This window comes from Heterodontus francisci, chromosome 32, assembly GCF_036365525.1.
Source record: "Heterodontus francisci isolate sHetFra1 chromosome 32, sHetFra1.hap1, whole genome shotgun sequence".
NCBI lineage: Eukaryota > Metazoa > Chordata > Chondrichthyes > Heterodontiformes > Heterodontidae > Heterodontus > Heterodontus francisci.
In genome coordinates, this window is record NC_090402.1 from 8,951,146 (window position 1) to 8,964,387 (window position 13,242).

A 13,242-nucleotide genomic window follows, 5' to 3' on the forward strand; every position below is an offset into this window, starting at 1 on the left:
GCAATGCATTTTGAATGACTGCCTTTGTGGATTTAAATATAGCAATAGACTGGCTCCCTGGCATTCTACTCTCCTCTGTAACAGTAATAAAAAAATCATCCATTAAGCATTGCAATATTCTGAGAACCCTTCCAAAATGCATAATGGGAGAATCCAAAACCATCTCTAATAATATGTTCTTAATGCTCAGCCCCTCTCCAATGATACACACCATTTTACTGATCCTCACTCTTGTAAGTGGGAGGTGATGTACGTCTGTGTCTGCGAAGAAGGAAATCCAGCATCAAAACACACTTAATGATATCAGCTCCAGTGAGGATTTGTAAAATGAAACTAGTAATAAAAGAATTAACTTTTTTTTTTACAGAAATGAAACAAGAGTTTCAGATTTAGATTTTTATTAAAATGTCATGAAGCATGCAATGTTCAGATTTTTGCGGCTGGTTTTTTTTTTGTAATATTAGAATGCTGTCCTTTGGTACATCCATGCGATTGGCTTGAGGAGAACTTTCAGGTGCCAATTCACACAGTCAAGCAAAACAAAACCAAAAACATTGCAACACTGGAAACACTTTGAAGAAATGCACTATGAAAACAAGGCATTGCCGATTGAAGTGGGAGTGTGTCTGGCTGGTGTCCATATAACTTACAATGAAAGATACCATGTTTTGAAAGGGGTTTATTGTAGACATAACCAGCTATTAACCTGCGCTTGCGAACATTAGCTTGTCTGCTAAGTGGCTGGTTCTATATTTTTGAAACATTTTTGGAAATGATTTCAGCTCCAGAACACACAGGCTTGGGCCAATTCCCCCTGCCTGTCTGGCGCCTGTTCCCTTGCGATCCTGACTGCACAACGCCATAAAATGTCGGATTCAAACAGTCTCCAGATGTTGGGCACCTGGTTCTTGAACTCGCTACTCAACAACTTCCTAAATCTACAAATGTTCGACAGAATTGCGATCTTCTGGGAAGAAGTACCCCTTGTTTTGTAGTTAAAAGCAGCATTTAAAAATAGCCTCCAAAAGGTACACAATATTCTCCTTTGAATAAGTCATTCTTTTCAACAAGGACTTTATAGTGTTCATGAGCAGTTTCAAACGACATCCAAAAGCAGTTTCAAACCACAGATAAGGATAGTAGCAAGCCACTGATCCCACACTCATCCCCTTTGAGAATATTAATCAAAATAATAGGAAATAGTGTACAAAGACCTTAGCATGGTTATCAAAACTATCAGGAGTGGTATTCAGTGGATAAAAGCAGCATTAATATTCATTAAATTAAACTCTACCGCATTTTGACACAGTGAAAAGAATGTATTTTTAAGAATTTTTTTTTAACACCCAAGATGACTAACTTTCTAATGTAAAAAAGAGCCATGTGTGGTTTTCCACAAGTAGAACAACACAACTTTTCAGTCTTAATAATGCTTCCCAAACTGCAAGATGGTCACTTTATGCTAATATTCATTTTAAGAGGTAAAATACTGTCCATCTATTTCAAAGGTGATGCAGAGTGAGTCGCTTGACATGACTTGCTCCCAGACTGTAACAGTCAAAATAACTCCTTCAAAAACGAATTTCCATCTCCCACGCTGGGAAAGTACTCAATGCTGGAACATCCCACCATTTCTCACTATGTATCAAACCACTCAAGAATATAAAATGCACGTTTCCCGGGTTTTACAGACAGAAGTCATAGACTCAACTACAGCTTCCCTGCACTGATGTTACAAGTGAAATAATGCAGTGATGGAGTTAGCTGCTCAGTACCCTGATCGTAACAGCAAAATACATTTAACAACACAATGCAATGTCCACTTCTTCAACTGTAACACAACTGGAGTCAATGGCACTATCAGGTATCTGTTTCCTCGATGGTGAAAAGCACTCAGTCAACTTTCTCTTTCTCATTCTATATCAGGAATAGTGATGCAACAATAAGAAGAAAATAATCTTATTTGTAGACTCAGTGACCAAATTAGATGTCCATCAGCCTGCGTGTGATAGGTGGAGTCACACATTTACATTTTAAAAATTCTTTTCCTGGGACGTGGGCATCGCTGGCAAGGCCAGTATTTGTTGCCCATCCCTATATCCCCTTGAACTGAGCGGCTTACACGGCCATTTCAGAGGGCAGTTAGGAGTCAACCACATTGCTGTGGGTCTGGAGTCACATGTAGGCCAGACCAGGTAAGGATGGCAGATTTCCTTCCCTAAAGGACATTGGTGAACCAGATGGGTTTTTATGACAATCGATGATAGTTTCACAGCTGAGACTAGCTTTCAATTCCAGCTTTTTGAAAAATTAATTGTTCAAATTCCACCAGCTACCACGGTGGGATTTGAACCAATATCCCCAGGGGATTAGCCTGGGCCTCTGCATTACTAGTTCAGTGACATTACCACTACGTCACTATCTCCCCCACTGTGGGTAGATATAGAATGATAAACCCTGCTTATACACTAAAAGGAACCTTTCTTCCTTAAATCTGCCAATGAACAGGAAAGACACTGTATATTTTTGATAGTACAGGGAAATTCCTACTTTTCCTCCCTTATAGAATCATAGAATGGTTTTAGCACAGAAGGAGGCCATTCAGACTGTCAAACTCATGCTGACTCTCTGTAAGAGCAATTTAGCTAGTTCCACTCCCACGTCCTTTCCCTGTAGCCCTGCATATTTTTTCCCTTCAGGTGCTTATTAAATGCCCTTTGAAAGCCACGATTGAATCTGTCTCCACCACACTTTCATGAAGTGAATTCCAAACTGTTACCACACGCTCTGTTAAAAAGGATTTTCCAGTCTCCTTTGGTTCTTTTGCCAATCACTTTAAATCGGTGTCCTCTGGTTCTCAACCCTTCCACCAATGGGAACTGTTTCTCTCTACTCTGCTCTGTCAAGACCCCTCATGATTTTGAATACCTCTATTTTTCACATTTATTTATTTACTTTTCTCTCTCGTTAAGGTAGAAATATTGCGGGTAGTTTAGCGAGTATCCACCCCGAGTGCAGAGGCTCACTTGCAGTCAGTGCTTGTTGGAAAATTGGATTACAGTATTGTAGTCCTACCTCTACTACAGTGCTTGCGGCTCGGAGTGGTGCCTTGCAAAATTACTGGTAATTTGTGGATGCATGACAAACTATCAAGACTGTAAACAAGCTTGTTGGGAAAATAAATTTGAAGATTATTGTGGATTTTAACTATTCCCATGAATGCTGTGCCATCCCTTCTCTGCGATTGTCTACAAATGATATCCAGCCATGACTTCTGCGGAAAAAAACAGAGAAACAATACTTACGGGAACTCCTTGGATTCCTGGTACTCCTGGTGGCCCTTCTTTTCCTTTCAATCCTTCTGGCCCCTTGTCTCCTTTATCTCCTTCTGCTCCCGGGTCTCCCTTGTCACCCTAATATGGAAAAAGACAAGAGGTGGGTTAGTGAGTTGTATATCATTCAACAAGAGAAACATCAGTGAAACAAGAAGCCTCTACAACTCTCCGAGATCTCTGTGCTCCTCCAATTCTGGTCTCCTGCCCACCCCCGATTTTAATAATTCCATCCTTATCTGCAGTGCCTTCAGCTGCCAAGGCCCTAAGCTCTGGAATTCCCTCCCGAAACATCCCCGTCTCTCTACCCCCTCTCTCTTCCCTAAAACCTACCTCTTTCATTAAGCATTTGGTCACCTGCCCCAATATCCCCTTATTTGGCTCGGTGTCAAACTTTCTTTGATAAATCGCTCCTGTAAAGTGGCTTGGGATTTTTACTATGTTAAAGGCACTATATAAATACATGTTGTTGTTATTGGCTGTGAAGTGCTTTGGGACATTCTGAGGTCATGAAAGGCACTATGTAAATGCAACTCTTTCTTTGTGGAAGAAGTTGTATCTGTAAGGAGCAGAGCACTCAGCAACAGGATGATCCAATGACAACAACAATCAGTGCCAGGTCAGTGAGGTAAGGATAAATGGGTAAATTAGTGGGATAAAATTATTCATTGAGAGGGAAATTGTAGTTTTCTATGGAAGAATGAGCTAGATGGTCTTCATTTGTACTTGTCTTGATCAGTCAGACTGGGAAAGCATTCCATAAGGAATATCTTTGAACCACTCTTCCTCAAGTCCACATTATAGTCTGTGAATAGGAATAACACAATATATTTTTGACAGGACAAGGAAATTTCAGAATACTGCCCTTGTTAGTTTCCCTTTCTTGTTGGAATTGACTGAGTCCAAAGATTGTGGGTTCTAATATCACTCCAGGGCAGATGGACACTCCATTGAGAGAATGCTTCACTGCTACAGGTGCTATTCTCCATAATGAGATGTTAAACTGAGGTTCAGGTGGACCTGGTTATCTTCCCCTTGCCAATTAGGGCCCTAGCTTGTGGTGGTTTCTGGAGACCTAGAGAATTCCAGCCTCCAGGTCCTACAAATGAGCCAGACTGGCTGGTGTTCAGAGTTGCTCAGGAACATTGACACTCGTTACCTTTAAATATTGTGTTTCAAAGCATTGTGTATTCATGGAAATGATTAAAATAAAGCTTGAGATGATAGGTGCAAACAAGCTAGCTTTGATGTTCTCTTGCACAGACGCCAAGTAATAAGTAATTCATAGAAAACATAGAAAATAGGAGCAGGAGTAGGTCCTTCGGCCCTTCGAGCCTGCTCCACCATTCATTATGATCATGGCTGATCATCCAACTCAGTAACCTGTTCCCGCTTTCGCCCCATACCCTTTGATCCCTTTAGACCCAAGAGCTATATCTAACTTCTTTTTGGAAACAATGTTTTGGCCTCAACCGCTTTCTGTGGTAGCGAATTCCACAGGCTCACCACTCTCTGGGTGAAGAAATTTCTCCTCATCTCAGTCCTGAAAGGTTTACCCCGTATCCTTCGACTATGACCCCTGGTTCTGGACTCCCCCTCATTAACTTGTCTTGGAAATTGATAAAGACCTCGTGTCTGTTGTGTTGGTTGATGCTGGTGATCAGTGGGATTAGGGCAGCTCTTCTCTCCCCTTCCTGAATGTGAACAGTGAGAGATAGAAAACATTCTTCCTTCAAATTGATACTGATTCGTTCAAGGTGGCTCAGGGAGGAGTGACTGGGATGATTTGGGGGTTTATAGTTATCAAACAAGAGGTTCAGAGAATTGGACTTCTTTTCACTATAGAAAAAACAATGAACTGGATATATTACAGATTTTTGAAATACTCTGAAAAGCTTTGGGCAATGTAGATGTCAGTAGGTTATATGACTTCAGACATAATCATGGAACTAAAATAGGTCAGTATATTTTAACAGGCCACAAGGGAGACCTCACTCTAGAAAATAAATTCCTCCATTAAAATACTTTGTGTAAAAACAGTCAAGGCAGATTAATTCTTTTACAAAAAAGGTAGAAGAATGTGTGGTTAAGACTGTAAGCATAACTTTCGATAAAAACAAAACAGTTAGTCTACCGAAGCTAGAGGTAGCATCATGCATGTGTACTGTGTGGAATGAAACTGGCTGGGTTATCAATGCTGATATACCAAAAATGCTAAAATAAAAGCAAAATACCGAGGATGCTGGAAATCCGAAATAAAAACAAGAAATGCTGGAAATACTCAGCAGGTCTGGCAGCATCTGTGGAGAGAGAAGCAGAGTTAACGTTTCAGGTCAGTGACCTGATGGGAGTGCTGAAGAAGGGTCACTGACCTGAAACGTTAACTCTGCTTCTCTCTCCACAGATGCTGCCAGACCTACTGAGTATTTCCAGTATTTCTTGTTTTTATTTTATATTAAAAATGCTATGTTTGCTTGCACTTCGTAGCAACCTTTTCCATTATAAATTCCTTTATCATGCCTTTGTAAACTCGTCACACTGTAATTACACCTCCCCCAGCTTCCGATCTAAATGTGAACATTGGAATTTACAAAGGAAATATAAAAATAAGAACGTGATGTATGACTTAAAAATAGGGACTGAATTACATTTGTGTCTCTTGGTCGAATTATACCTCACCCTCTAACCCTACTTCACCCGAGTGCTACACTTGTCTACACTCCCCCGTGTGCAATATTACAGGAGCTCAAATATGTTAAAACATTTACATCTGTGGGCACGTCTATTTCAAATTCTTGTATCCACATTTACAATGGAAACAGCTTATGTGAACTTGTCTTGCTATAATTACACTCCAGCATACAGCAAGATATTAAGGGATATGGGGCAAAGATGGGTAAATGGAATTAGATCACAGGCCAGTCATGATTTCATTGAATGGCAGAGCAGACTCGAGTGGCTAAATGGTCCCCTCCTATTCCCTGTGTCTGCGTGGGTTTTCTCCGGGTGCTCCGGTTTCCTCCCACAAGCCAAAAGACTTGCAGGTTGATAGGTAAATTGACCATTATAAATTGTCACTAGTATAGGTAGGTGGTAGGGAAATATAGGGACAGGTGGGGTGATTGGTAGGAATATGGGATTAGTGTAGGATTAGTATAAATGGGTGGTTGATGGTCGGCACAGACTCGGTGGGCCGAAGGGCCTGTTTCAGTGCTGGATCTCTAATCTAATCTAATCTAATCTATTCCAATGTTCCTAGCTCCGCAGTTTTGCACCTCCTAGCTCCTTAGCAAAGAAATGGCGATACTCCAACCAACTCTTTCTCTGCTCCCAAATTGCAGTAGGTTTTGCTGTTTAACTATCAATAACACAGGGAGGCAGTGGCATAGTCACTGGACTAGTACTACAGAGCTGATGCTGTGAGGTCAGGGGTTTGAATCCCACCATGGCAGATGGTGAAATTTGAATTCAATTAGTAAAATCTGGAATTAAAAAAAGCTAGTCTAATGGTGACCATGAAATCATTGTCAATTGTTGTAAACACCCATCCGCTTCTCTAATGCCCTTTAGGGAAGTAAATCTGCCAAACCTCACCTGGTCTGACCTACATGTGATTCCAGACTCTTAACTGCCCTCTAAAATGGCCTAGCAAGTCACTCAATTTAAAGACAATTAGGGATGGGCAATAAATGCTGGCCTAGCCAGTGATGCCCACATTCCACAAATGAGTAGAAAAAATATATTCAAAATATTACATCAGCATTTCTTGACAATGTTTTTCTGATATAAATTCCTTTGTCCACATTTATAATGGAAAATGTCAATGTAAACACGTCACGCAGTAAATTCTCCTGCTCCTCCAGTGGAGGCAATGCTGCACTCGCATTGGAAAGAGGGTGTAATTACTATATGTGCCCTGGTTGAATTATATCTGACTCTCTAACCACACTTTAACTGAACACGACACTTGGTCTTCACTCTCATTGTGCAATGGTACAGGAGATAGATTAGTAAAAGTATCAATGTTTGACAGAAATTCTGGAGTGGCACAGGATTACCTTAGGGAAGCATGAGTACAGCTTTATTCACCTTAGAAGATCTACCTCTGATCAACTTTTCCAAGAGATAAATTGGTCAGAGTCCAAGAGAAGACAAATTATACATACTATCTCAAAAAGGATTGACTTGATGAACTGACCTCTTGAAGAAAACAATGAGCATAGAATTGTGGTTTACAATCCATTCCTGTTAGTTCCAGGTTTCGGATAATTCAAATTGTGCTTGTAAAAGCTACTGTGACATATAATACAATTGGTTTAATTTAAATTATTGGATAATGTAAATGTTGCGGAGTTAAAGAAAAAGGACTTTGAATTAACAGCAGTACACTGGATTACTCTTCAAATCTTTCTCCAATGAGATTCCATTTTTGTGTAGTGTAGGCAAATTCAACAGCTGCTTATATCACTTCAGCCATTTAACCGTCTCCTGTTTTCCATGGAAGCACGGTAAAGCTCATTCTATTTCTTTGTCTGTGTGCTTCCTTGTGTTCCTTCCTCCCACCTCCTTGTCCTGTTCCTTTTTAAGTGTTCACGAGAAACTTTTTTCAGGAGAAACAGCCAATCGTTGCTGTGGTCATGATTGGACAGGATGTCAAAGGTGACTAACGGGGGCGGTCCGAGTCCTGGTGCTGAGGGCTGCTCGGAGGGATTCAAACAGGGAACAATGAGAAGCTGAGCATGCATTTGGGTGTTAATGTTGCAGAAGGACCTTAGAGAGAATGGACAGGTTCGAGATAGGGTGATAATGTGGGAGGATTGAGAAGGTAAAAGTGGGCTTTTTAATGAGGGTGATGAAATGGTGATTTTAAAAGAGGTAAAAACAATTTCTGAAGGTATGACAAGTTGACAATATTGACAAGCACTGGGAAGAAAGGGAAAATCGGGTGGTCAGGTGCTTGGTTAAACTGGAGATTGAGTGAGCACAGATGCATTTCACAGGTGGAATAAATACTACATATGTCAAAAAAATGCTGTGTATGAAGAGGTGGGTTTGAAGGGGTGCTTGCAGCAGCACAGGTGAGGATAGTGGAGGCAGACGTGGACCATCTAGAATCAAAGGTGAGGATGGAGGATGAAGGAGAAAATTGGGAGAGGCAGTTAGCAGTCATGAAAAGGAGTATAAGGCTGATGTTGCTCTCCAGGATTTGTCTATGGATTGGGATAGGCACTGCTGCTTAAGCCAGACCAGTCATATTCACAAGTAGCCTAACTACACCATCTGTACTGCTCCAAAAAATATTTTAAATGAAGCTGCAGCTCAAGAATAGCTAATGCTGAATATTGTTATTGGAGGGCACGAGTCACCCATTCGTAGAATCATACAGCACAGAAGGAGGCTATTCGGCCCATTGTACCTGTGCTGGCTCTTTGAAAGAGTTATCCAATTAATCCCACTCCCCAGCTCTTTCCCCATAGCCCTGTCCTTTATTTTCCCTTCATGTATGTATCCAATTCCCTTTTGAAAGTTACTATTGAATCTGATTCTACCATCCTTTCAGGCAATGCATTCATCCCAAATCACAAGAACTCATTATGTAAAAATATGCTTCCTCATGTCGCCTCTTTTTTTGTTGCAATTAACCTTAAATCTGTGCCCTCTGTCACTGGGAACAGTTTCTCTGAATTTACTCTATCAAAACCACCCATGATTTTGAAAACCTCTCCTCTTAACCTTCTGTGCTCTAAGGAGAACAATCCCAGCTTCTCTAGACTCTCCACATAACTGAAGTCCCTCATCCCAGTAAATCTCTTCTGTACCCTCTCCAAGGGCCTGACAGCCTTCCGAAAGTGCAGTGCCCAGAATTGGAGACAAAATTCCAGCTGGGGCCTAATCACTGTTTTATAAAGGTGTCACAGAATCACAGAATCATTACAGCGCAGAAGGAGGCCATTCAGTCCATCGTGTCCACACTAGCTCTCCAAAAGAGGAATTCCCTCAGTTCCATTCCTCTGCCCTTCTCCCCATAACCCTGCACATTCTTCCTTTTCATGTAACTGTTTAATTCCTTTTTGAATGCTTCAATTGAACCTGCTTCCACCACATGCTCAGGCAGCGCATTCCAGACCTTAACCACTTGCAGTGTGAAAAAGTTTCTCCTCATGTCACTTTTGCTTCTCTTACCAAATACTTTAAAACTATGTCCTCTCGTTCTCGATCTTTTCATGAGTGGGAACAGTTTCTCTCAATCTACTCTATCCAGACCCCTCATGATTTTGAATACCTCTATCAAATCACCTCTCAGCCTTCTCTTCTCCAAGGAAAACAGTCCTAACTTCTCCAATCTCTCTTCATAACTGAAATTCCTCATCCCTGAAACCATTCTCGTGAACCTTTTCTGCACTCTCTTCAATGCCCTCATGCCTTCCTAGAGTGCGGTGCCCAAAACTGGACGCAATACTCCAGCTGAGGCCGAACTAGTGTCTAAGACAAGTTCAACAAAACTTCCTTGCTCTTGTACTCTCTGCCCCTATTAATAAAGCCCAGGACACTGTATGCTTTATTAACTGCTCTCTCAACCTGTCCTGCCACCTTCAATGATTTATGCACATATACACCTAGGTCCCTCTGCTCCTGCACCCCCTTTAGAATAGTGCCCTTTGTTATATTGTCTCTCCATGTTCTTCCTATCAAAATGAATCACTTCACATTTCTCTGCATTGAACTTCATCTGCCACCTGTCTGCCCATTCCACCAACTTGTCTATGTCCTTTTGAAGTTCTACACTATCCTCCTCACAGTTCACAATGCCTCCAAGCTTCACATCATCTGCAAACTTTGAAATTGTGCCCTTTACACCAAGGTCTTAATATAAATCAGGAAAAGCAAGGGTCCCAACACTAATCCCTGGAGAACTTCACTACAAACCTTCCTCCAGCCCGAAAAACATCCATTACCACTACTCTTTGTTTCCTGTCACTTAGCCAATTTCATATCCATGTTGCTACCGTCCCTTTTATTCCATGAGCTATAAGTTTGCTCACAGGTCTGTTGTGTGGCACTGTATCAAATGCCGTTTGAAAGTCCATGTACACCACATCAACAGCATTGCCCTCATTAACCCTCTCTGTTACCTCTTCAAGAAACTCCAGCAGGTTAGTTAAACATGATTTTCCCTTAAGGAATCCATGCTGGCTTTCTTTAATTTACTCGCATTTGACAGTGTGACTATTGATTTTGTCTCAAATTATTTTTTCTAGACGTTTTCCCACACTGAAGTTAAACTGACTGGCCTGTAGTTGCTGGGCTTATCTTTACACCCTTTTTGAACAAGCATGTAATGTTTGCAATTCTCCAGTCCTCAGGCACCACCCCGCAAGTCTAAAGAAGACTGAAAAGTTATGGCCAGTGGGCCTGCGATTTCCACCCTCACTTCCCTCAGAATCCTTGCACACATCTCATCTGGTCCTGGCGTTTTATCCACTTTAAATACAGACAGCCTATCAAATACTTCCTCTTTATCAATTTTAAATCCCTCTAGTGTCTGACTTACCTCCTCTTTCAACATTGCCTGGGTTGCACCTTCTTCCTTGGTAAAGACAGATGTAAAGTATTCATTTATTACCTCAGCAATGCCCTCTGCCTCCATGTGTAAATCCTCTTTCTGGTCCCTAATCGGCCCCACTCCTCCCTATACCACCCTTTTACTATTTATATGAAAAATTTTAGAAAATTTTGGAATTTCCTTTAATGTTAGCTGCCAGTTTCTTTTCATGCTCTCTCTTTGCTTCTCTTATTTGCTTTTTCACTTCCCCTCTGGACCTTCTATATTCAGGCTGGTTCTCAATATATTTACTACCTGGCATCTGTCATAAGCACACTTTTTCTTCTTTATCTTAATCTCTACCTCTTTTGTCATCCAGGGAGCTCTGGATTTGTCTACCCTACTTTTCTCCTTCAAGGGAACATACCCTAACTGTGCCCGAACTATCTCTTCTTTGAAGGTAGCCCATTGTTCATCTACTGGTTTTCCTGACAGCTTTTGACTCCACTTTATTCGCCCCAGCTCCATTTTTACCCCATTGAAGTTGGTTTTCCCCCAGTTAATTATTCTTACCCTGGATTGCTCTTTATCCTTTTCCATAGTCAGCCTAAACCTTATGATACAACGATCACTATCCCCTAAATGCTCTCCTACTGACACTTGATCCACTTGGCCCACCTCATTCCCAGGAACCAGTTCTAGCAGTGTCTCCTTTCTCGTTGGACTAGCAACATACTGTTGTAGAAATTTTTCCTGAGCACACACCAGGAACTCTTGCCCCTCACTGCCCTTTACACTACTATTATCCTAGTGTATGTTTGGATAATTAAAGTCACCCATTATAACTACCCTATAATTTTTGCACCTCTCTGTAATTTCCTTGCAAATTTATTCCTCCATGTCCTTCCCACTAGCTGGTGGCCTATAGACAACACCGAGCAATGTAACTGCACCTTTATTGTTCCTTAGCTCTAGCCAAATTGATTCCGTCCTCAACCCCTCTGGGACATCCTTTTTCTTCAGCACTGCAATGCTCTCCTTAATCAATACCGCCATCCCTCCCCCTTTTTTTCCCTTTCCTAAGCACCTTGTATCCAGGTATATTTAACACCCAGTCCTGCCCTTCTTTGAGCCAGGTCTCTGTTATAGCCACAACATCACATCTCCACATGACAATCTGCGCCTGTACCTTGCCAGTCTTATTAACCACACTTCCTGCATTCACATACATGCACATTAACCCTGATTTAGACTTTATTACTTTCTCGTTTACTCTGACACCACCTAATAACTTACTATACCCTACTCTCGTGTTATCTATCTCACCAAGGATTCCGTGCTCCTTGATATTCCTCTCTGATACTTGCTCCTGGTTCCCACATCCCTGACAAGTTACCAGTTTTGTTTCCCTCCAATCTGAGCTCCGTCTCAGGTTCCCATCCCCCCTGACAATTTAGTTTAAACCCTCCCCAACAGAACTAGCAAATCTCCCTGTCGCACAACTTCCTTGCTTTTGTACTCAATTCCTCTATTAATAAAGTCAAGGATCCCATGTGCTATTTTAACAGGCTTCTCAACTTGTTCTGCCACCTTCAAAGATGTGTACACATACACCCACTCTGTTCCTGCATCCCCTTTAAAATTGTATCATTCAGCCTCTCCTCATTTTTCCTACCAAAATAGATCACTTTAAACTTCTCTGATTTAAATTTCATCTACCATGTATTTGCCCATTTCACCAGTCTATGCCCTCCTGAAGTCTATGACTATCCATCTCACTGTTTACTACATTTCCGAGTTTTGTATCATCTGCAAACTTTGAAATTATTGCCTATACACCCAAGTCCGGGTAGGGAGAAAAGATATTCAAAATACCAACTCGGAGAAACAATAGTCTTCACATAGTCTGCATTCAGTTTACTTTTGTCTTCACAGGATCTATTCAATTCAAATATACTCGGACAATGAAGTCAAATTAATGGCTGTATTTTCTTTAAGGCTGCGTTTGCTGACGACACTACCACTAGGTGGCGCTGCAGTGGAACGTGCGCAAATGCAGCCTGTGCCACTAAAAGGTCACAGTCTGCGACGTCAGCAGCTGCCAGGACTAAAGATGGCACTGCTCAAATAATCACACGAAGGCAACCTAAACACAATGGCAGCACACAATAGCAGGAGGGAGAGAGCGAGCGAGCGGGCGGGCCAGTGGGGGAGCGAGTGGGCGGGCCTGGGGGGGTGGGAGCGAGCGGGCGGGCCCGGGGGGGGGGGGTGCGAGCGAGGAGGCGGGTGGGCGGAGGAGAGCGCACCCGCGCCACCACCAAGGTCTTCGGCCGCGCTCTCCCCTCTTCCCCCATCCCCGGCTCTCTG

The 13,242-nt window shown here is 41.9% G+C and overlaps 1 protein-coding gene across 1 annotated transcript in view; it reads right to left on the reverse strand.

The window, feature by feature from the left end:
• col27a1b (collagen, type XXVII, alpha 1b) overlaps window positions 1–13,242 on the reverse strand; it is a 592,171-nt gene that overhangs the window by 98,587 nt on the left and 480,342 nt on the right. Inside the window, exon 37 of the mRNA XM_068012172.1 lies at window positions 3,306–3,413. Within this exon, the coding sequence (XP_067868273.1) occupies window positions 3,306–3,413 (108 nt within the window). The remainder of the gene's footprint in view (window positions 1–3,305; window positions 3,414–13,242) is intronic.